At 37.0% G+C, this 23,973-nt stretch overlaps 1 protein-coding gene across 3 annotated transcripts in view; it reads left to right on the top strand.

Annotated features, from left to right (window-relative positions):
* UBE2V2 (ubiquitin conjugating enzyme E2 V2) overlaps positions 1-23,697 on the top strand; it is a 29,809-nt gene extending 6,112 nt beyond the window's left edge. The window contains exons 2-5 of one of the 3 annotated variants that reach the window (XM_075744119.1): positions 12,608-12,753; positions 15,962-16,087; positions 22,610-22,668; positions 22,831-23,697. In XM_075744119.1, the coding sequence (XP_075600234.1) occupies positions 12,608-12,753; positions 15,962-16,087; positions 22,610-22,668; positions 22,831-22,858 (359 nt within the window). In that variant the 3' untranslated portion in view covers positions 22,859-23,697. Of the gene's footprint in view, positions 1-12,607; positions 12,754-15,961; positions 16,101-22,609; positions 22,669-22,830 lie in introns of all 3 variants that reach the window. The other 2 variants (XM_075744118.1, XM_075744120.1) reach the window with 2 other exon arrangements.
* The last annotated feature ends 276 nt before the right edge of the window (positions 23,698-23,973 follow it).

The raw sequence follows: 23,973 nt of genomic DNA, 5'->3' as shown, positions 1-23,973 counted from the left end.
AGGAAGAAATTGTAAGCTTTCTTTCTTCTTGCTGTAGTGGAATATGTGATCATGTAAATATTAAATAATTTGATATTTACATGATCACATATTCCACTACAGCAAGAAGAAAGAAAGCTTACAATTTTCTATATGCTATGGTACATAGAATATAGCAGGTTGAAATATGACTGTCACAAAAATAATGTAGAAAAATCAGTTAACGGCAGTTCATGTTACTAAATATGTGGTGACCAATACATTTGCTGATTATATCCGTAAATGTATGCTCACATGTACACCTGAAAGAATAATAATGGATCACATAATTTGTTTTACATGGATAAAGGATCTTTATGTTTTGGACTGTAGATGGGTGCTGAGTCATTTTGGAAAGGACCTTCATGCAAGTCTTAGAACAACTGTTTACTAATCAATGACTTGTAACCTGTTTTAGACAGCTTTACAGCTTTGCTAAACTAAATCCTTGATGATACTCCTGTTATCTGGGTCACACATTGTAGTCTTACTGTTAAAGCAGACCCTGTGAAAGCTATTCCATGACAAGACATATTGGTCTCCGCTGAGTACCCTAGTCTCCCACTCCTACTTCTGATTCTGTTACCAGATATTTTTTTTTTTTTTACATCATCACACTTTAAAAGATAGCTTAAAAAGTATGTGTTTGAAATCCTTTCTCCTCTCTGCCAACACAATCTCAGGTTTAAAATAAAACTTCCAAAAATTGAGCTTATCTGCCATTATACCTTTCCTTTAGCCTCTTGTGCTAATAAAACCATACAGCTTTATGGTTTTAATAGTGGGATTAATTTGTGCTAAACAAGTTTGGGTGGGTTTTGGTTTTGTTCTTTTTTCTTTTTTTCTTTTTTCTTAGCTTCTGAGGAGACAAATTGGAAAGATTTATTTTTCTGATAAAATCTTGATTCCTTAGACTATTAAATCACAACTAATATTGCTGGTGGTTTTTGAAGTGACGGATATCTTTTCTAAACCCTCTTTACTGGCTCTCTGCCTTACATTGTTTTGTACAAAATTGAAATAGTAATAAAATTCTCAATTTGGTAAGCATCACAATGTGTCATTTTTCATAATCTATCGCTTCATATACTAAAGCCTGTGGGAAGATAGTTGAACCGTTTAATCTCTCATCTGTGTTTCATTCAGTGGTTGCCTATAAAGAGTTAAATTTTAAACCGTAGTCAGCCTATGCATTTCCACCCTTCACCAAAACAGCTTGGATATCAATTGATGAGCTATTTAGTGACTTAACTGTTTAATTCCTGTATGGTTTTTCTTACGGTTAGGCACAACTGGACATGCAGTGTCCGACATAAGTAAAATCTGAGTTAACAGTGGTCTTGTTTATAACAACAAAAAACTTGCACTTAAATATAATATAGACTGATAAATTTGTGCCATTAATATTGGTGTAAATTTGTAAAATTAGTTTTAAGCAATTTACACTGATTTTCTTTTAGGACTGCAATCTAGTTTAGTGGTTTTACACTATAGTTTTCTATTGGTGTGATAACTATTTTTTGAGGGGTTTTTGGATGAGGTATTTTAATTATTTAAAACTTGTGTGGGTTTTGGGGTTTTTTTACTGAGAGCTTGCTTATGCCTTCACTGTTTTGTAGTCTAGCAAAATTTGTTAGTGAAGCAAGTGTCTTCATTAGTGCAATTTATATGAGCACCATTAGTAATTCTGTGCCAGCAGCTGTACTTGATATGATTCTGTTTGCGTGAAAATACTGTTAACTGTTGCATCCTTGCTAACAAAGTTGAGTCCAGCTGGAGTTTCTCTCGGATCTGGACTATATTCTGTGTGTGCACATATCCAATGTTAACTACTCTGTGTGCTTCTGCTCACTGACGTACATATGATGGCTCTTATGCTTCTTTACTGTTGAACCTTGTATGACTTTAGGATGTTTAGGGTATTGTTGCTACATAAAAAATCAGGAGGGTGAAGAGGGCGTTTGGAAGTTGGAGTGCAGTAGGTGGGGAATGGAGGTTTTCAGTGAGGCATGAACTTTGGTAAGGAGAGATGGTGCAGAATGGGAAAAACATGCTGGAATTTGTGAGAAATGGCTTTTCTGTGCATGCTGATCAGAGTGGAGCAGCTCTGAATCAGATAGTTAATGGCAGCTGAATCTCCCTCTGTCTGCTGCTCTTCTGGGAAAGGTGAGTTAAGGGGAAAGGAGTGACTGACAGTGGGGAGCAGGGAAGGAGGAGAGAGAGGAGCGGCCATGAGCATGGTTAGAAGTGAATAAAAGCTAAACACTTTCCTGGAGGAAGTTGACCATCGCAGGAAAAGTCCTGTCCACAAGGCTGCCTTCAGTAAATAATCTCATGATTTATGGAACAGAATTAGTAGAGCTCAGAATTACTAGGATCAGTTAGATCACTTCCTTCTAGTTATCTAAGAGGTAGGATAAGAGAAAAGAAGGGAGACTTCTTAGGTGAAGGTGCCTTGATAGTGGAGCTATTTGTTCTGCTAGTAATTTCTCACACTTAAAAACATAGCTAAAAAACCCTAAAATTGCACATATTTTTTCCTATGAAGTTATACATTTGAAATGCTGGAGAAGTCAAGTTTGAGGTCTCATCATTCTTTCTATGAAACCAACAGCAACTGAAACACATTGAATAAACTGATGTCGCTTTTGCAGTTTTGATATGCTGAGAATTCTTACTCCAGCATCAAGATTTGTGGTTTAAGCCATTTTTATGTGTGCTTGTAAATCAGATATGTGTTTATGACATCCCAACTACTAATGCCTAGATCTATAGAAATTAATTTCTTTCTTTCCCACCCCCCCAAACTAAATAAACTTTAATACTGTTCATATATTGAAAGCTTTATGATTTTGTGGTGTCTAAATACACTTTTTTTTTTTTTTTCCAATTCAATGTAAGCTGGGTATTACCACCTCTGTTTTCTTGTGAGGCTGTCCATCACTATATACTACGTTCTCTATTTTGTGAGTGCCGTTGGTAAGATGTATGTGAAAGGTAAATGACAGAATTGGATACCACCAGATGCATCTGAGATGGGCTCAGCCTTGAAAGTGGGAGCTGACACATAGAGGACGATACTTGTGCTTACGGCCTTTCCTTTCCGAGTTAGTCTGCCTGTCCCTAAACGTGCAAGTATAAAGTAAGTTCTGTTTTCCTTTGAAGACCTCTTGTACTGTATTTGGCAGCTGAACCCAAAGTATGAGATGGAGCAGCTTAAGTTGTATTAAATGCAAATTTTAACACAGTGCAACTACAACTACTACTGAAAAAAACAGGAAACATGCCAATATCATTCTGTTTAGAATTTATCCTTCTCAGTTAGTATTGCTAGTAGATAACTGGGAGTGTATTAATGTTACGAATACGCATAATGAAGTTGAAAGTAAAGGGGAAAAAAAAATCTGCTTCTGTAAACCTGTGTTCTGTCTTCAATGAAATTACTGTTTGTTTTGTTTTTTTTTTTTAAACACTAGTGTTTGTGCCCTCTCCTAAAGGTATAAATACCCCTACACCCCTCCAGACCTTTTCGCCTCAGCCAAAATGTGCATGCTGGGTTGCAATAAATGACTGAGGCTTCTGCTGTATTAAGAGTTTCTCATTAGGTGCCTTCTTAATATAAGCTGTATGTAGAATATTTAAGGCTGTGGCTAGACTCAAATATAAAGGAAATTCCTAAGGAAGTTGTTTTCATACAGCTGAACTTTAGTTCTGAACTGTGTCTGTTAAGATAGCAAGAAATGTAAGATTTCACTTAAGGGAATTAAATAAAGGAATATTACTTTAGTTAGCTTTAACCAAAAGGTAAGTTTTAAGATGAAAGTTTATACCTTTCACACTGCTGTGACTATAAATATATATATATAACACTTTAGTCCTGCAAAGAAGTGGACTAGCCCATTCAGTTCTTACCAGCTCTGAGTACAGGTGACTTCTTTAATTCTTGTGAGGTGGCAGTTTTCTAATGTTTAGGACTGTAGCAAAACTGGCTCTAAATTATGATGAACATGGAACACATTGACAAAATGGCCATTTGCTCTGTACGGATTCACTGATGTACATTTACTTGAGCTGTGAAAACTTACCTGCTACTCATCTCTTTTCTTACTAATTCTTAAAGTTAGTCATCTTGTTTTGTCTGTTTCTTTTGGAATGAATAATTTCATTTTACAGAGAAATGGATTTTTACCCGATTATGTCAGCTTATTTTTCTTCTTGAACTTCTATTCCTAGAAACTTTCCACAGGTAAGCTTAGTTAGGTTAGTCTTCATGAGTCTGCAGATGTAAGCTGCTCTTGCTTACAGCTTAGGCAGTTGCGGACAATAATGACAAGACACAATTCAATTGATCTGACACAATGCACACTTTAGACACCAGCAAAATAGAGAAGAAAGCATTCAAGATCACTGTTGGTTTTGAGGGCTTGCCCATGATTAATTTTGGAAGCAAATTTTGGAGTGTTCTGGGGTCTCTGTTATCTGGGGGTTTTTTTATGTCATCTATCTGCAGCGAGTGGCTTTATTAAAGTCCTTCTGTATTGTGTTTTTGGTTTTATGTGCTGAAATCAGTGATGATTGGAATGTTCCTGTGGAAAACATTATACTTGCATTATATGGATGTTTCATCAATACGTGCTAGAATTGCTTGGTACCTTATTCACCGTCCTGGTCAATGTGTACACACATATTGTTGCTAAATACCTTGATTTCACCATTGAAGATAACATAGTATTTTCCTAATTTAAACTCAAAACTGTTAACGGAGAATATTCTGTTGCCCAAAAATTTATTGCTTTGGGACATACTTACTGAAGGAAAGTAGATAAAAATAGTGTATAGTAAATGTAGCTTGATGAATACTACTGATAAACAGAATCAGGAATTTGAATTTTACTGAAGTATATCAAAACTTGATTGGAAAGCAGTTCAGAGAAGGGGGATGTACCCATAATTCTAAGACAGCAGTAGTTTCAAATAACAGAAATATCCAGATGTATCAAACCCACGTAACGAAGGTCCAGTTTTCTCAGCACAGGCTCACCATACATTCGGTAGCGCATGTTTGGGTTGATTCACAAATTGAGTTCCACAGCAGCAACTGGATGATTTCGTAGTTACTAGAAAAAAATGTATTGCTTTTCACTGAAAATGTCTATTTGCCTTGAACAAGAGTCGTGTTGTTTTCATGGTTATTGGAAACAGTGCTTTTACTATGTCTATGGTAACATTATTGATTTAAAACAACAGAAAAAGTTCACTCTTGAATTACTGCATTCCACTATTAATGTTAGTGGTGGAGGTCGTTCGTAGACAAAACTCCCATGTCTAAGTTTGTTAACAGGCAAGTTCCTAGAAATACTTAATGGTTTTTGGAGCCAAGTTACCATGATGAACCTCAGATAATTACAAAGTAATTACAATAAACCTGGTAATACTTCTTGATAGTAGGTTCCTGATAGTAAGTCAGCCTTTTTTTTTTTTTTTTTTTTTAGTGTATTCACAGAATATTTTACTAGGCAAAAGAGTATGTGATGTCATGTTTAAAAAAAACCCAGCATTTTTTTCAGAGAAGAATATCTTCCAAAAATTTAATTCCACAGGAATATTTTTTGCAGCCAGAATAGAGTATGTTTCACATGATGCAGCCCTCTTTCCTCTCTTTTTTGTGTATTGTCCATTTCAGGGCCTATTTAAGGCTTTGGTTGTTTTATGTTCTTTTTGTGGGTGTGTGGTGTGTTGTTGTTGTTAGTTCAGTATTTCAGTTTCTTGCTTTATTTTGTCCAGAGCAAGATGACTTCTGAATTGTTCAGGCTGAAAGGAACCTGTTATTTTCTATGTGTTTCTCTTTGGAATTTTTTATTCCTTCCCCTCCCTGCCCCAGGAGAAATTGTATTATGGCTTAGAATTTGCAAGACTGACATCCCTCCCTCCTTCCCTGTCATTAAAAAATACTTATTTTTATGACAGCCTGAAGCTGTTAAATGGGATTTGAGAGTTTTTGGTTTTGTTACCAAGCTATACATATTTTTTTCAGTTTCCGTTAGCTGGAAGTCAATGGGCAAAAGATAACTCATACATTCAAAATTGTTTATACTTTTCCTGACATAGCTGTCTCAATCAGGAAGAATAGCATCCCTGAGAGTATCCTGGCTGTGTTAATGTGTAATTTACTGATATAACTTGTTCTTGGGTCCATATTAAGATTTATTTTTATAGCTGTGTTGGGGAGTGTGCTGGTATAACTATGGTAAAAGGCTCCTGGTAGGGTTGTAACTTTCAGGAGTGATTGAAGCCAAGAGCTAAGGAAGGTTTTAAGAGAATCTGAATGTTGGTATGGATATTGTAATAGACAATTATTATAAAAAATATTTTTGGATATAACAGAAAACCTCACACTTTAGGCTCTGAGTCAATCATCTATGAAAAATTAGAGTTATGGCTCCCTTTTATATGCGTCAGGGAGGAGTACAGTGTAGGTTATCCCACTCTTGCCTGTCACATGGCAAAGAATCGTTTGATGTGCAGAGACCTTGGACTCCCAACTGTATTTGAAGGTGTGTGTCCATGTGATTTGTTTAAAAATGTGATTTAGTGTAGCCAGTGGGCTCTGTCAAATTTGACATGCATGCAATTGTGTGTTCTGTCTTCATGATGATTAAATCTCTGTACCACTGGGTGATCTGGCATTACCAACTGTGGAACTGTGTCTTGACATACTAGCAAGAGCAGGTCCATCGAGGCAATTCCCCTTTATTGCTTCAGTGAAAGTTGTTGGTTCTACTAAAGCATACTGAAGATTCCTTTCCCCCTGCCCTGCTCCTTGCCCACCCCCCCCCCCCCCCCGATGTTTTTTTAGGTTTTGCAGCTTCTGGATAAAAGCATAGCTCTAACTTCTTTTCTGACTTGTCCTGTGGGATAGTGTACTACTTGCTTCTATTAATTTGATGGTTTAGAATGTGATGTCTGAAGTAGCTCCATATGTATGAAAGTAGACCCTCCTGCTTAATTTAAGTCTTTATTTACTGATTCTGCTTTTATTCTTTTCTCATTGTTCCAAGGTATTAAATTCACTGTTAATTTCACGGATTTCTAATCGGTACCAGTTACTGTAGTCCAGTTTCATGATTAAACTTCTAAATTAAAAACTATTGGTATGTGTAAGCATGAGTGGATGTTGTTTTGTTTGTTTAAGTGAAATATGTTCAATTCTTGGTGAAAACTTGGTAAATACTGTTTGACAGTTCCTGTGTATGGTTTTGGGGGTATCATGGTTTAACCCCCGCCGACAACTAAGCACCACTCAGCCACTCGTTCACTCCCTTCACGGTGGGGTGAATCAGAAGACTAAAAGTGAGAAAACTCATAGGTTGAGGAAAAGACGGTAAAGCAAAAAAGTAAAGCAAAAGCCGTGCGCACAAGCAAAGCAAACCAAGGAATTCATTCACCACTTCCCATGGGCAGGCAGGTGTTCAGCCATCTCCAGGACAGCAGGGCTCCATCACACATAATGGTTACTTGGGAAGACAAACGCCATCACTCCAAACTTCCCCTCCTTCCTTCCTTCCCCCCCCCCCCCCCCCCCCCCAGCTTTATGTGCTGAGCATGATGCTGTATGGTATGGAATATCCCTTTGGTCTTGACTGTGTGTAACCACTGCTCAACAATAATGAAAACATCTCTATATTATCAACACTGTTTTCAGCACAAACCCAAAACACAGCCACATACTAGCTGCTATGAAGACAGTTAACTCTATCCCAGACAAAACCAGCACGGGGGTGGGGGGGTGGGTGTGTGTCAGGAAGTATTTGTCAGTAAAATCCACAGTGAGGTAAGCTTTACAGATAAACAAAAAAGAGGTTGAGTGGGAGAGGTTCCTTTTGTTTTGTTTAATCTTGATGAACCCAGCTACATTTTCACATGGAGAGCCATAGTCCATCATTGCAAATAGCTGTGCTGAATGCAGTGCTGTACCTAGCCGTTAGTCAACAGCCTACTGAGTGGAGCTTACCACTCATATAGCTCTGCCAATGACAAAATTGCATGACTGCTTTAATCCCCTTCACTTGGAAGTGAGAGGTTTTAGCTGGGGGATGCATGTTACAGGGAGTAAAAACAACCTGTCTGCACTTGTTTGAAGCTGGTGAGTGGTCCCATCAGCAAGTGGAATTGGGGAGAACAGTATTTGGCGAATATTGGTGGTGAAAGGCTAGAGGCATTTCTCTCTTCAATTGCCACCACTTGTTCCAGGAGGTACACCTGAGGTCTGGTGGTTGGCTGAAGAATGGGGGTGGTTTCTGTAATTTCCTGTTGCTGATGAGCTGCAAACTAGAACAGAAGGATGTTGTTTCCTTGTCCAAATTCTGTAAATGAAATACTGATTCCTACTCAGATTTCTGTCGAGAACTATTTCAAAGTCTTGAGCAGATATTTGATGAGTTGTATTGTCCAGATTAGAGACAAAGCTGCAAGTTGTGTATGCACCATTAACATACAATTCAGGTTCTGCCCTCTGGAATACATGAAATAGTGAGAAGAACAAGAATTTTTTACTTTATAGTAGGAGCAAACTTAATTTCCAAAAGATCCAGACCATCATTACTTGATCTAGATAGAAATTCTTGCTGTTGTTTCACTGGACAGAAGGTGCAGTCTTATACACATATTCTGTTCTTCAAGCTAGCTAGATTTGGATTGTGTAAAGATTTAACATGACCAAAGCAAATATGTAGAGTGCAGTAGTGTGTACAAGTGCAATGAATGGATGTTCAGGACAGCACTACCCTTGAATTCAGTTCATTTTGCTGGTAGTTTCTAAGACTAATTGTAAAGGTAAGGTGTTGGGGTTTTTTTAACCCAGTGTGTTAATTTTGAAAGCATTCTGTGTTTCTTGTCAGAAATCTATCAACAAGGATTTTCTAGTAAAGCATTCAGTAGTGACTTCAATTGAAGTATTGAGTATAAAACATTAATTATATATGCCAGGGACATAGAAGTTTAATGGAGGATTTTGGGGGTGGGGTGTGGGGGGGATGGTGGTGGTTGTTTTGTTTGTTTGGTTTTTGTTGTGTTGGGCTTTTTTGGGTTTTTTTGCAAGCTGGGAAATAGTTGACCTGGTAATCCTTTGTTTATGAAAGCTCTTGCAAATACTCATAATTAAGATGTGCATGGCTTGTTGCTCTGCGCCCCTGATGTCAGTTGACAAATCAGGGTATCTCTTTGGAAATAGAATGGGAGAGGTTGTTGTCTAAGTCTTAAATATAGGGTTTCATAAAAAGAAAGATCTTGTGCATTTCCTGTCAACTCATAGATAAAAGAGTAGAATACGGTCGTGTAAGTGAACTCAGTACCTTAAATACGGAAGTACTCTTATGAAATAGTGGTTTTATCTTAATTTATACAATTATTTCTGGTGACCGCAGCGCAAATGTAGGATGTGTAACTTTCTGAAAGGGAACCTGTTTGCACATATCTTTGGTCCAGTTTTAGTTGAGAACTAACATCTTTTTTCTGAGAATTTTTTAACGGATTGGAATCTCAGTAGGATGGTGTGGTTGGTTGGTTGTTTTGTTGTTGGATTTTTTGGTAGTTTTTGTGGGGGTTTTTTCTCTTTTTTTATACTAGGTATTTTGACTCTTAACTTCAGAGCAGTGTTTTGCTATCTAGTTCTAGCACTGATAGGAATGTTAGTGTGTGGGGAGCCTGGCACTTGCTGTCACATGTTTTGGCTCTTTTCAGAGGAGATCTAAATTATTTTCTGGACATGTTCTGGAGGTGTCCCAAGTCCTTCACTGCTCCCCTTGGGCAGTTAGAGGAACTAGTGAGCACAGAACACGTAGTGGAAAAAACGTGATGAACACAGGACAGTTGGTCATAAGGGGGTGTTATTTTCTAGTAACTGTCACCTCCTACAGTTTTGTGTGTTGAATACAATTTTATGATACAAGTGAGCCAGTCCAGTGGCTTTTTGCCACAAAAAGCTTCCTCATCCCCACACCCATGGTTTCGCAAAGGAAGGCACTGAAAGACACAGCAGTCATCTCCGGCATTTGTTGATCTTTATTCCTGAGTCAAATCACTTGATTAACTGGTTAGATTTGAATTTTTTGCCTAAAGGAAAAACAGCTTTTTGCTAAATTAGTGTGCCAGTTTGGCTAATAGAGGAGGCTGGTTAGTGCAGGAACAACAGAGTTTTGGGAGAAGGCGGCATGGAACCTCTTCTGGCAATGAGCAGTTAGATCATCTCAGCTGCACTGAAAGGTGACAGCAGGTGCTCAGAAATAAACTTTGCTTCCATCCTTTATGTGCTTTTTAAAGAGGTAAACTATAAATCAGAATTTCTTCAGTCAGAGCAAGAATTCTGAGAAATGGTGGATTGAAACCACTGGAGAAGTCTAAGATAACGGTTGGATACTAAAGTACATGGATTTTGGGGGGTGGGGGTTGTTTGTAGGGGTTTTTTGTTTGAGGCTCCACATACCAGTCAGAAGCTATTCAGTCATGTGATGCAAAACAAGAAGTTTAGTAGAAATTTTTCCTGCTGGTTTAATTTTTTTTTTTTTTTTTTTTTTTAAGTTTAGCATTAGCCTTTTACTGGCAGACTCCATTCCAGAGCACATATGAATCTGGAGCAAAACTAAAAACCTTGTGCTCTATAATGTGACAGAAGCATGATTGTCAGTTCTCATCCCTAGTCTGAATTAGATATGTAAATATACAGATCTAATGTTAATAACAAGTCAGGATGGGACCAAAGGAATGGACAAATGAATTTCAATGAAGCTTTTTAAAAGGTTCTGTGCTAAACATTGAGAAATGATCTGCTCCTTGATGTACTGTGCTAGTACTTTCAGGTAATCATATGTGAACTCTTTATGTGTGAAAATAAGCTTCCAGAGTAGTTTAACGCCATTAAACCACATTTTTACATCAAGGTTGTCTGACTTTTTGCTGGCATGGCTGCACTTTCATGCTAGGACTTGTCAGATCTGTGAGCTGGGCTGGTTTGTTAAGCTGTCGGGAGACTAAGCAAAATCTATAATTTTCTACTCAGTTAGCAAGCTGAAGTAGCTTATTATGGGCTCAGATGAGTGGCAGTACCAAAGCAGGAAGGAAGGTGAGGCCATACATGAGTGATTTCATTTCCTTTCACTGTCCTGATACTATCCTCTTAATGCTTTTCCCTGGGAATTTCGAGAACTTGGAGACAATAGCTTCTGCAACTTTTAGCAGCCTCTCCCTAGTTATTTAAAAAAAAAAAACGTTTTAAACACAGTTGAAGAGAAACCATAGTTATGCAAGATAAGCTATTTGAATAGTTGCTGAAGGGTGTGTTTGTAGTGGTCCATATGTATTGACTGAAAAATCGTCTGTTACCACTTTTAATTTTTTGCATAGAGGCGGCTTGGAATACAGACTAGATGTATTGTAAAACCTGAAATCCCAATGACTAAATAAATGATATGAAAAACAGTTTTCTCCCCCCCCCATCTTTTTCAAACTTGCATAGTATGTATTCCTTGGTAACAACATTGTATGAACCCAGTCTCAGAGTTTTAGTTTTATAGAGTACCTGGATTCTTCCAGTACAAGAAAGAATCTGTAGTAAAAATCATGGAAAACACTATAGCTATAAGTAGCTGTGAGAAAAAAAAAAAAAAAGCTATAAGCAACTATAAGAAAATTGAAGTTTTATTGTATTGTAAATTGCTGCTACATCATTGTGCATATTTTATTTGAAAATAAAAGCATACCATAATTACATGCATAACTGTTAATTAGCTTTGTTCCCTGCATCCCAGTGCTGAAATACCATTTTAGCTTCTGTGATGTAAGGCAATTAAGCATTCACTTGTGTAATACCTATCAATATCTGTTTTCATGTATAATAATCAAAATTCAGTAATTATAGTTCAGTAAGTGAATATTACTTGGTTCTCTTTAGAGGCAGTACATCTTCATATTCTGTTGTGAATATGTCATTATCTCTCTCTAACAACTTAATCAGTGTTTTTGTGCTGCTTATTTTTTTTCTCTGTTAAGTGGGAATAATAATCAGTGAATTAAAAATGACTTGATTTTTAATTTGTTTTCAGATATTAAAGTGTTTCGGTTTTAAATCAAATGAAATCAAGTGAAAATGCTTCAGTATTTCTCTTCCAGTTTAAATTTATTAAGATCATGTTAAATGTTGCATTCTTTAATTATTTTTGAGGGAAATTGCCATATTAATTTTATTTGGATTCTAGTTGACTAGAACTTGACAGACAGTGAATTGATTTTTAAAATGTACTGGTTCCCAACAGTACTGTTCTTGGGAAAGAGAATCTGAATTAAGCCATGTCTAACTAAAAAGAGCTCTCTTATTATCTCTTTTACAGTTTGTATTGCTATCACTTGGGGGTAACTAGCTTCCATTGAAGTGGTTAGTTACTTCAAAACAACTTGAGTGCTAAATCATGCAAGAAATACTTGTTTGGCTTTGAAAGTATATTCAGCAGTTGCTAGTGCATTACATATAAAAGCAATGCAATTGTTTACCTTTTCCTTAATGTAAGAAGTATTAATTACATTCTTCCCTTTTCTCTAGTTAAAGTACCTCGTAATTTTCGCTTGTTGGAAGAACTTGAAGAAGGGCAGAAAGGAGTAGGTGATGGTACAGTAAGCTGGGGCCTTGAAGATGATGAAGATATGACACTCACCAGATGGACAGGAATGATTATTGGGCCACCGAGGGTAAGTGTGATGAATTTAAAAGATTTAAGTTTGTAGGCAATACAAAATGCAAAAAAAAAAAAAAAAAAAATTACTTTGCTACAGTGGAAAGGAATTGATTAAAATTCAATGTATGAAGTTGTAGAAACACTGTATGTTCATGTTAGCATCCATCACTACCTGGCATGTTAGTCAGTGTTTTCAGTCTAGCGTCCCCTAGTACGTTTCTGCAGCTGTCTGTGTAAGCCAGTTGGGATTTGAGACTTATTTCTGAGTTAGGAATATATTCAGTCTGTATTTCCACCATTACTGCACGTAAGTGTACAGTGATAGTGCAGTAAACAGGGTAACTGTCTTTCCACGGTTGATCATCTGTGCCTAGTAATTTCAATTCTGCAGCAAATTGGCAGTATATTTTCAACTTTCACAAGTTTTGTCAAATAGTCTTTCAGTATGGCGGTTCATGCATTTCAGTTGAATCATGCCTAAAGACCAAGCAGTTTTTAATTACCTCTAATAAGATTAAATATATACACAAAGTTCAAATCCTTCTGACCTTTTAAGTTCTGTAGAATGTCATCTAGACTGATAAAACCTGCAGGAGAAGTATTCATCTCTCATGTCTGAGTATCAGTCTCATGAAATATGAATGGGACACATCGTTACTTGACTTTTGTGCACACTTTCTCATGAGTTACAATATGATACAAAAGGTCACTGTGTAAATGAGAACTTTAAACGAGTATACTTAACTAGCTCTAAGTTAGCATCTGTCTTGCACCGCTAACATGAGGTTACTGTCTAGTGTGTCCTTCAGTGCTGCAGGGCTTATTGGAAGAACAAGACAAGAACTGAGATCAGAAATTGGCTTCAGTGAAGATAATGTTTTCCAGAGTAACACTTCCAGAGTTAGATTTAGTGTAATTCAAGCTTATTTTGCAAGTCAGAGTTATTTGCAACTTGCAGCAGACTGAACAGTCTGCATAATTTTGCTGAGCTCCTAAGATTTGGATGCATTTGAGAGAGAACAAATTTAAAATATAAACGTAATGACGGTATGCTTTGGATACTAGTTTCTGTGGAATCACAGTGTTTGAATACATTTTGAAGAAAGTTTGTAGTCTTACAGGTTTTGAAAGAACTTGCAAATGTGAGCTAACAAAAGTAATGTCTCCCTGACTCTCCTAAACAGCCTCCAGAACTGCCTGTGACTGGTTTCTGGTTCAACCTAAGGTAGACTCCTAACACGTCTTTGAAGGGAGTGATTATTATGTAGGAGCCCGTATGTTTTAAAAAATAAAATAAAAAAACCCAAAACACAAACAACATGGGATGCACTTTTAATTCTGGTCAATTTATAATGCTGTCATTATATTTTCTTTATGAAAGAGTGCATTTTGGGCCATTTTAGAGACATGCGGTCTTATAGAATGACTTGCAGTATGTGGTGATTGTAGAAAGTGAAAGCCACCAGCTTCCAAGCCAGTGGTGGCACTCTGATGAGAAGAATTGCATATACAGTTTCAGGGTTTGTAGAAGATGTGTGGTTTTGGAATTGGTTGTTACGTGTATAGTGTACAGTTAGGGAGAACGCAGAGAAAGTTGCTATTACTATCCACAGCATTTATTTCTTCACGTACGTGGCTTCTCTAGAGCTGTGCAAAAATTGCTTACCAGATTTTTTCTTGCTTCATTTGAAGGGCAAACCAACATGGAGGGGGGAGGGGAAGATTTGTTTTGGATTAAAGGAAACATTTTTCTGACCCTGAAAAAATGGGGTTTTAAGGCTTTTTGCAGTGCTGGCCAGGGATGCTTGGCTTGCAGTGAAACAGAAGCAAAATTAAGAAGCCACCTGGATAGGAATAAGGGAATGAGAGCTGTTGTCAGGATTTTTCAATTGTGAGCAGTGTATATACATTTTGGCCTATTTCCATTATAACTGACAGCGTCCCTCTCTGGGGAAGTAATTTTTTTTTTTTATCCGAGTGAACAATGAGAATTTTTGTTACTATATTTTCTTGCTGTGGTAGCAGCTATGTTACCTGTAGCAGGTCAAGATTACTTTTACTGGGACTTTAACTTTTAATGAGAAAGATTAATAGAAAACCTTTTTCTTAACAGTGGATGTCCTGCTTCACCTTGTTTCTTTCTGACCCACTTGCTGCTCAGTCGCTGTGGCTCCTCAAAATTATAGGACACAGTTAGGGTGCTTCAGTAGTCTGATTTCTGCTGTGCCTTTTAATTGACCACAGAGTGGACTGTCACTTGATAACTTGACTGCATGGTTGATACTTCTACTTGGAGCGAGTGACAGCTGGCTGATGCAGAACAGCTTAAAGATGGTACTTCTGGAAAGTTCAGAGGAATGTTACTGCTGTGGGTTCATGTTAGCTGTATCTGTTGTGCCAATGGAAATACAGGTGTAGAAACTGGGTTTATCTTCCATTTGGAGCACAGAGGCATATGCATCAGCGACCAGCAATGCCACTGATACTTTTGATTGTGCATGGCCTACTTGACAAGATTTAAAAAAAAGATAGAATTGTATTCATTTCTGGTTGGACTTTCTCAAAATATATTTGCACTTAGAATGATCTGTCCCATGGTCACTTTGAAGTGATGTCTTCAGCAAACTAGCTGTCACTTTACTGTCCAAATTTTGTAAATCCTCTAGTAAACTAAGCAATCCTCAGCTATGGAAGTCTGGGATATCTTCTGGAGCGTTAATTACTTCTGTGGTATGTTTTTTGCGAGTACTATTTTCATCTTATTTTTGGTCGTGTTTTAACTGTTGGGTTAGTGGCATCTTCGTCGTTCCCCATCTCCAATTTTTTTTCAGTGTTAGATTTTTTTTTATAGGGGAAAGCAGTAATTTTCCTAAAGATTGTTGATTTTCCATCAGCCCATTACTGTGCCCAAAGTTGTTTGGGGAATGCAGGTGGGTAGGAAGGATAAGAATAAATATGAATTAAAAAAAGAATTGCATTCTGTTGAAACTTTAGTATGGTACAGTCAATAAGTAGTGTAATTTATACATATTCATCAAGTAATCAATATAACCAAAGCAGTGGAATATCAATCAGTAATTCAAGACCATCAACTGGTACATAATATTAACAGATTTATAATTTTTTCATATTTCTTAATCTTTATTCCTTTTGCCTTTTTTTATTTTATTTTAATATTCAGCTTTCAGTAAGATGCATTAGTCTGTCTTTTTGCTTTCTAGACAAACTATGAAAACAGAATATACAGTCTGAAAGTAGAGTGTGGACCTAAATATCCAGAAGCACCTCCTACAGTTAGATTTGTAACTAAAATTAATATGAATGGAATAAATAATTCCAATGGAATGGTAAGTTGAAATGGTAAGATCAACCATGTTGTTAATCTGTACTATAAATTATTTCTGTGAAAAACCTAGGTGAGGAATATGCATGTTGGACAGAGCTTTCATATTTAAATTTTACAATATAAGTACTTTGTTTAAATCAAATTTTGGTTGCCTACTACTTCAAATCTTCAGGTATTTACAATATGTTAGTGGTTCTTAGTGGCTTATCAATGAGACGAGCATTATTTATAGCATTGAAACAGTTGTGTCTTTTAAATGAAGCTGAAGATTTTAGTTTTGAACAAGAAAAAAAAGTGTTTAAGCCACATGTAGGTGTTTCCCTTGTAATACTTTATAAGAGGAGATTAGACTCATATTGTAGCAGGAGTACTACAAACTTGTATCTGATGTTTCCATTAATTAAAAATTGAGGTTATTCCTGACGAGTCTCACTCTGGGTGTAGTAACTCACCTGTAATGAACCAATGTATTTAAACCCTTATTTTCTTTATACTGGGTTTATTCAAATCCAAGGTGATTCTGAGCTTCAGTCTTAATGTCTCTTGATGTAGATAGTACTCACTTTCATTTTAAAAATCAATTTGCAATAAGTTACTTTCACTGATCCTGCGCTTAGGGTGGGATGAGTTCACATACATGATCAATGGCAGCACTTCAACCATGTTTGTTACTCCATTATTCACTAGGTACTTTTATCCTGTGAATAATTCTGAGGTACTCCATTGCCCAGTGAAAAGAGGTGTGAGTTGTCTTGCCGTTTACAGTGGTATATGTGTATATCAGCAGGAAATACAATATTATATCACACTTGTCTGTGTGTACATTTGTCTCTAGTGAATGCAAAGTATTTGGGTTAAGATAATACTTAGAGGTGAGTCAGAGAGCATCTTTGGGTTTTAAATAATTTGCAAGATTTAAAAGAAAGATAGACTTGCATTTGTGTAATTAACAGTACTGAAATGTGAAGCTCAAGTATCTCAATGACTGTAGTGGAGGGAGAGATTCTTAGGGGTTTGTTTGAGCTATTGTGGGTGGTAGGGTAGTGGTTGTCCAAAGCCAGTGCACTAACACTTCAGAAATAATCTAAAATTAATTTGAAAGTACTTGTGTAGCCAGCTTTACCTGAAGATCTTATTAAAATTGCTATCTACAAACCAGCTGTTGCCCTTCATCACAACTGTGGCTTGTTGCCTAGGTATATATGTTTATTAAAATAGATGTCTGACTAGCAAAAGCTGCCAATCTGGAATGCAGCAGAGTTTTTAGTGTGTTTGTAATATTATTTTCATATCTCTCCCTGGGAACATGTTTTATTCTGAATCAGTAAAGAAGAATGCTCTCGTTGCTTCATCTGTGCATACCTGAGAGGAGGTGTTGGTTTCCGGAAGCAGAATCTCAGACCTGCAGAGCCTGAAGGCTCGCGTTTACCAAGTCTGTTGGCTTTTGTTGAAGAAGTCTACACTCTGCTTGCTGAGGAGCAGGGTGAATACTGTGACAGGAAATCCACCTGGTGATTTTAAAAGCATTGTTGAAATCTAGGAATTGCTACACAAAAGTTTGATTTTAATAAGTTTATATGCTTATACAAAACCTTCATTCAATTTTACTTCAACTTATAAACTAGGATTTGCTATGCAGATGCATAATTATTTTTTTAATGGATTTAAATAGGACTAGATAGTTTTTAATGAAAATGCTTTTCATAACTAATGAATTTAAAATGCATTTATTATGTAATTTTTAATGTGCCCATTTAATGTGTCCTGGTAACTTGCATTTTAGCTTATTTCACCATTGTGCTCACTAGAATTGTGCTCACTAGAATCTGTCAGATAAACTGGAGGCATGTTCAGCATCCTGGAACAGTTCACATTGCTGCTTCCTGTTTTAGTTCCTTTTTGTTTCTTGCAAGATGCTCTCCCACTTTCTGATTGTCTTTCATTTAATAGATCATAAGCAGTTTGCTGCATTCTTTGAATGAGTCATAGTTTCATCTTTAGACAAGCTCTACTATCTATGCTTTTGCATACACCCTGTTTTTTGACATGTGTCCAGCTTTTGATCACATTGCTTATAGATGTCGTGAAAAAGTTGGTGACTTCCAGAAGAGAGACCAGAGATAAACAGCAACCAAAATTGTAGGTCCTAGTGGTATTATCATGCTACTCAAAATGTTTGTAACATTGTTAAGGTACACTTTACAGGAGATGTGTGCCAGTTAACACCTGAGGAAAAGTACGGCCCCCAGTGTGGGTTTAGAGCGTGATTTCTCTTCAGTTGGAGTGGGAATGGTGGAGGGGGGAGGTGTATATGTGCTAGAGTTACTGGGGGTCTAAGGAAGCTAGTCTCATACTGCCTTGTTGGCGGTGGTTCTCCACCTTCTTGACTTATGTCTTTTTACACTTTGCATGAAATGTGTATGTGTGTAATGAATTTATCAATACCGACAGTTACAAGTTTACTGATTTTTTGTTTGATTATTCTGAGAGAGGAGTTTTGCTTGTGAGTAACTTTTCCATCAGCAGCATATCTTCAGGGATCACAGAGATTGCTGTTTGATAAATTTAGTGCAGGAAAGGAGAGGCCTACTTCAGGAGTATTTTATCTCAAAAGACTAAACTTAGGTGGTCTGACTCACCCTGTTAAATTGCCGCCTTTTTCTTAGCTGCATGTTAGGTTTTGTGGTTTTCTGCTTTTCAATTTGCCTATGGAGCTACTGCATTTGTATACAGAATTAGGGTACTAAGTTCAGAAAATCTAGTCCGAGTACTTATGTAGGGCTGGACAAAATGCCTGTATGTGCTAACGGCGTTACTGTTGTAAAACTGTATTTAAATTAGCATTCTTAATGCTGCAGTGTCTTTTCTCTTGGAAACTTGTGTATCCTGTATTGATAAAACACAGGTTGCATTCTGACATGCTACTTATTTTCCCATGGTCTTTTGAGGATGTCTGATTTTTGCATCAGAGCGCTCTTCAGCAGTCTATCTTGCAGGATTTGCAGTCACTTCTGTTCATTTAGAGACCATTTACAGCTGGAAATACTTGTTTCCTTTAAACTCCTTGGGACTCTGTCAGCTGTGAGTCTGTAAATTGTTGTCCAGTTATTGCTTTGAGTATGCTTATTGTAGACTAAGCAGTTTGCTACTTCTTAAAGTTAAGATCTTGGGAACATTATAAACACTGAATACTTCGCAACATTGTGTAAAATTATTTGTTTTAATTCCAGTTGTTTAGAAAAAACGACGCATTATACATATTGATTCTCTTGCTATTGTTCAAGGATTTACAGTGGTATACTCCCAGAATAAAATAGCCTTCAGGTTGCAGTTGTCATTAGCTTTTACGTGACCTTGAAGTTTTCCCCTCTGTGTCTCAGGATGTGTACTTGAATATTACCTAACACTTTGTGTGATTTGAACATAGTTTGTGTCATTCTTCCAAATATCTTATCATTGTTCTTCATAAATTTATGAAGAACAAGTTTATTCTGCACTAACTTGGAAATAAATGCTGCAACCCAGAAAACAGAACCTGAGCCAAAATCTTTACTTCTACAGGATGTCATGAAAAAAGTTGGTGACTTGCAGAAAAGAGACTTGAGACAAACAGCAACAAAAATGTCATGTTGCAGCAGTCTACTCAGAAAACATTCATAACATCATTAAAGCAGAGTTTACTGTCTATGAATTTGTTGTTAGAAATTCCCAGCCAAGAAAGAAAAGCTGGAGGAGCTTACTTTGAAGTGATCAGGTCTCATATTCCAGTATAGCCAGTGTATGTAGAATTGCATTGTTTGAACAGCACTCGTGACTGACTGCTATGTGCTGTAATTGTGGCAGATCTCCAGACTTGAGAGAGCCTACAAAGACAAAGTTGAGGAGAAGTGAGGAGAAGCAAGATGGTATGAAAGTGGAATTGCCAGGCTGAAGATAGATGTTCATTTGGGGAGTCCCAGAGTAACTGCCTTTCCAGCCATTTTTTGCTAACCCAGTCTTTATCTGAACAGATAATTATAATAGTTTTCTTTCTCGAACCTACCAAAATCGAAACCTACGTTTTTCTTCTTAGCCATGTTGGTTTACCAGTCGTCTTCTAAAAGAGTTTAATGGGCTTCCACCCCCAAGTGCATGTCTTTCCTTGTTGGGAATCTTCTGTTGCAACCATTACCTGGTCCTTGACAGTAGTTTACTGTGGCTTCTTTCTCCCCTATTTTTCTCAGGGAGATTATTGATTTTTTTTTTTTTTTTTTTGGCAGGTCATTGACTTGCCAGTGTGAACTTTCCTCAGCTACTTTAGTAGAAAATACTGTGATTCAGACTAACATTGACATTTTCTTAAACTACTGGTCTGCCAGAGGACCTATACCTAAGAATTCAGGTGGTACTCTCATTTGTTCCATTTTGCTAAACTGAAGAGGATGTCAGGTTAGCTGTAGAGAACAAATGTTAGTAAGTATGTCTCTGTGTGAGAAAGGGGAAGTAAGCTCTTAAACATCTGCAGGTATATGCTAAGTGAACATTTAAGATCAGAGCCCTTGTATCTTCTGTTATCATGATACTTAACCACCATGAAGTTTTTCTTCTTTCTGTAGGACCCCACGAGGAGAAATGGCCACGTTTCTTGTGGCATTTTCTTTGTGGAGAACAATTTCAAGTAGTGTGATATTTACTATTCTAATTTTTGAAATGAATTCATGTTGTTCCTAGTTTGCTGGGTCCAACTTGTTGGATAGAAACTCTGGAGCGTCCTTTAATTCTGTCTAGAAGGATCAGAGCGGAAGAGATCTCTTAAGAGCTTAGTACCTCAGAACAAAGATTCAGGCTAACTAATGCCTTACTTAAGCTGCTACTTGATAACATAGGTGATCTCTTAGCAGAATTTCCCGTTTACTCACTGGTGGTTTTATCTAATAGTCTGCTTTTTAAGAAAAGACAGCCTGTTTTCCAGTTGCAAAGATTATTCTGCTCTGATATTGCCTCTTATCTACCACATTAAATCAAATAACCTTTTAAAAAAAGAAGTAAGGAAGTCCCAGAATTACCGTAATGGTCTGATCAGGTTAGTTTCAAAACCTTTCTGTATTAGCTTATACACTCGTGCATTTAAAATTGGCATGATCTTGCTGCATAGTGGAGCTTTCCTTTTGATGCTCTTTCTCTTCCTAGTTTGTTAATGTTTGCAATAATTATTAAGTAATCTGACTGCCTCTTATAATGTGGTTTGATGATATGCTGTCTTTGGCTGACAAGGGTTTTAAACTGACTTTAAGGGGTTTTTGACTCTGTGCAGAACATTATTTGTGTGAAGAGAAATGCTTATAGTGCTGAGCTGTGAATTGGATCAAGGATCCTGGCATAGGCACTTCTTTCCAAGGTGTTTTTTTAAACCAGGTGGGTTCTGTGAGTTCAGGTCAGCAAATAGCTCCACATACATTTCATGGTTCACCTGAGCTGATAGGCAGCAGCACTGTGAAAGGAATAACTGCCTAGTGAGAGGGAGCAGAAGTTTCTTGGGTTAGTATTGCTGCGCAAGCTAGCATGTTGTTAAACCTTGGCCTCGGTTTCCTCCTACAAAAAGGCTTAGTCTCATCCAGTGTTCTGAAAATAGCCTCACTTCGAACAATCTAGAACAAAATGTCTATTTAACGTTCTTATTTCTGATTCCAGTGTTGTTTTTTCTTTCAGTTTGCCCTAATTAAGGTGGGATAAGAAACTTCTTGATGTTTTATGCTGCCTAAATCATAAAGCAATGGTTTCCAGCACTTTTATAGCCATGTGGGCTGCCTGTGCTACTCTGCCAATGGAATTCAGTAGAGTGCAATAGCCCTATTCCTGCCCGTGGACCTGCTTTGCAGTTGCAGAGCTGTAGGCCCCTCTGTCATCTTAAGTTCCTTCCTGCAGGGGCTGGGTGGCCAGGACTTAACTGCTGCCAAAACAGTTCCCAAGCTGACTTTCAATTGCTGACTTTCCTATGGAAACCTCTCTGGTATAATATAATTGTGTAAATTGTCCCACAGGTTTTATAAACGCATAGGAGAAGTCCCATGTCCTTTCCTTTCTGTTCATATTCAAATTGGTAAGTGATGTACAGTAATCTTCACAGCTCCATAAGATGACTTACTGTAAGAAGGATGCAAAGAACTAAGAAATGTCCAAACATTATGAATCACTTATTTCAATATTTCAAGCCATTTCTTAGTATATGTAGTGACTCTTAATGTATCAGAAACATCATGTAATATCAATGTGAAATAAATCACTAATGATACTTATGGCAAGGGAAAAACAAGGGAAATGTTCCTTTAGAAAGGTATTCTACGGACTTTTGTGTGGCAGGTTCTTTTAAAGAACTGAGGAAAACCCAGGTGTATATATTGGCATAATGAAGGTGATTACTTTTTTCTTTTTGGAGGGTAATTTGAAACAAATTAATAAATTTTATAAGATACGGCTCCAGTTTTGCAGTGAACGCTTTGCTGATCTCCTCCTCCCCCACCCCTTTCCTTCTCACTAATATTAGTATCAGCACAGATGGAAGGGTCCACCTGCATGGATTTATTGCAGAATCTGTATCTGTGTGTAAGTATATGATTGTTTTCCTTAAAATATTTTATGAACACAGGGACTCTGTGCCACAGAGAAAGTGTCAGACCCTTTCTTAAAACAATTAGGTCAATAGCAGTTATTTATGTAGAGATTTTGTATTTCATCGTAATTTATAACTCCTCCTTCTTTTTCCAGGTGGATGCACGGAGCATACCAGTGTTAGCAAAATGGCAAAATTCTTATAGCATTAAAGTTGTACTTCAAGAGCTAAGACGTCTAATGATGTCCAAAGAAAATATGAAGCTTCCACAACCTCCAGAGGGACAAACTTACAACAATTAATTTTAGCTGATTCTCAAACTTCGGTCTTAAAACAACAACCTTCTACTCATGTTAATGTCTTGATTAAATCTCACAATGCAAACACCCACACATTAGAAGAATTTCAGCTGGTATACATGACCTGGACATTTGTAAGAATATATATAATATATGTATGCCCAATATGTTTTCAGGCACTATGGGAGAAAAAGGCAGCACAATTTTTTTTTTCTCTTATCGAGGCACTGTCATTTAAGCATAAGCCTGAAATAGCCTAAAATTGGAATTCAGGTTTTACAAGATGAAAGCATGACAGAAAGTGTCAGAATGCAGTGGAATAATATATGTTTCTGAAAATAATCTCTTGAGAAGGCAAAATATAAATGGCATGCTTTATCCATCTTGCTTAGTAAAAGAGCTGCAGTTAAATTTGTTTTAAAGTAGCAGGTACAGTGAATACCGTTGCTCATCTTGTTTAATTTTGCAAGGGTGTGGGTGCCGACTACTAGTAGTGTCACAAAGTATGTTCAGGATTGTTTTGATACCTGTATTTATAAAATGGGGGGATTAATTTCTGTTAAGCAGCTCCTGTGTGTTACATGTATCGGACATGGCAAATATTTGTTTACAGTCTTTGTTCTAATAAACCATGCATTTAAGTTTTAGTGAAACAAAGGAAATGTATGGATATGTGATTGAGATTAAAGTTAGTCTTAAAATGTAAATAAAATGTGGAAAGTGTCTGAGGCTGTGCCATTTCTATAATAGTGATGTAATATATGTACAGTAACTTGCAGAAGTAGTGGAAAGCCAAACATAATATTGCTGCTGGTTTTACATGCACCTTTTATTCTTACCACTTTTGTATGCTTAGTTTACTTGAGAGGTCAAGGTATTCAGTTTGTTGCAGCAGAGTAAGTTCTGTCATCTGTAGTACCACTTCTTTAGACAAGCTTGCACTGTGTGTGTGTGTATATATATATATATTTAAAAAAACCCAAACAAACCCCTAAACCC

The sequence above is a fragment of the Balearica regulorum genome, chromosome 2 (genome assembly GCF_011004875.1).
Source record: "Balearica regulorum gibbericeps isolate bBalReg1 chromosome 2, bBalReg1.pri, whole genome shotgun sequence".
Lineage (NCBI taxonomy): Eukaryota > Metazoa > Chordata > Aves > Gruiformes > Gruidae > Balearica > Balearica regulorum.
This window is presented reverse-complemented; position numbering and strand designations above follow the sequence as displayed.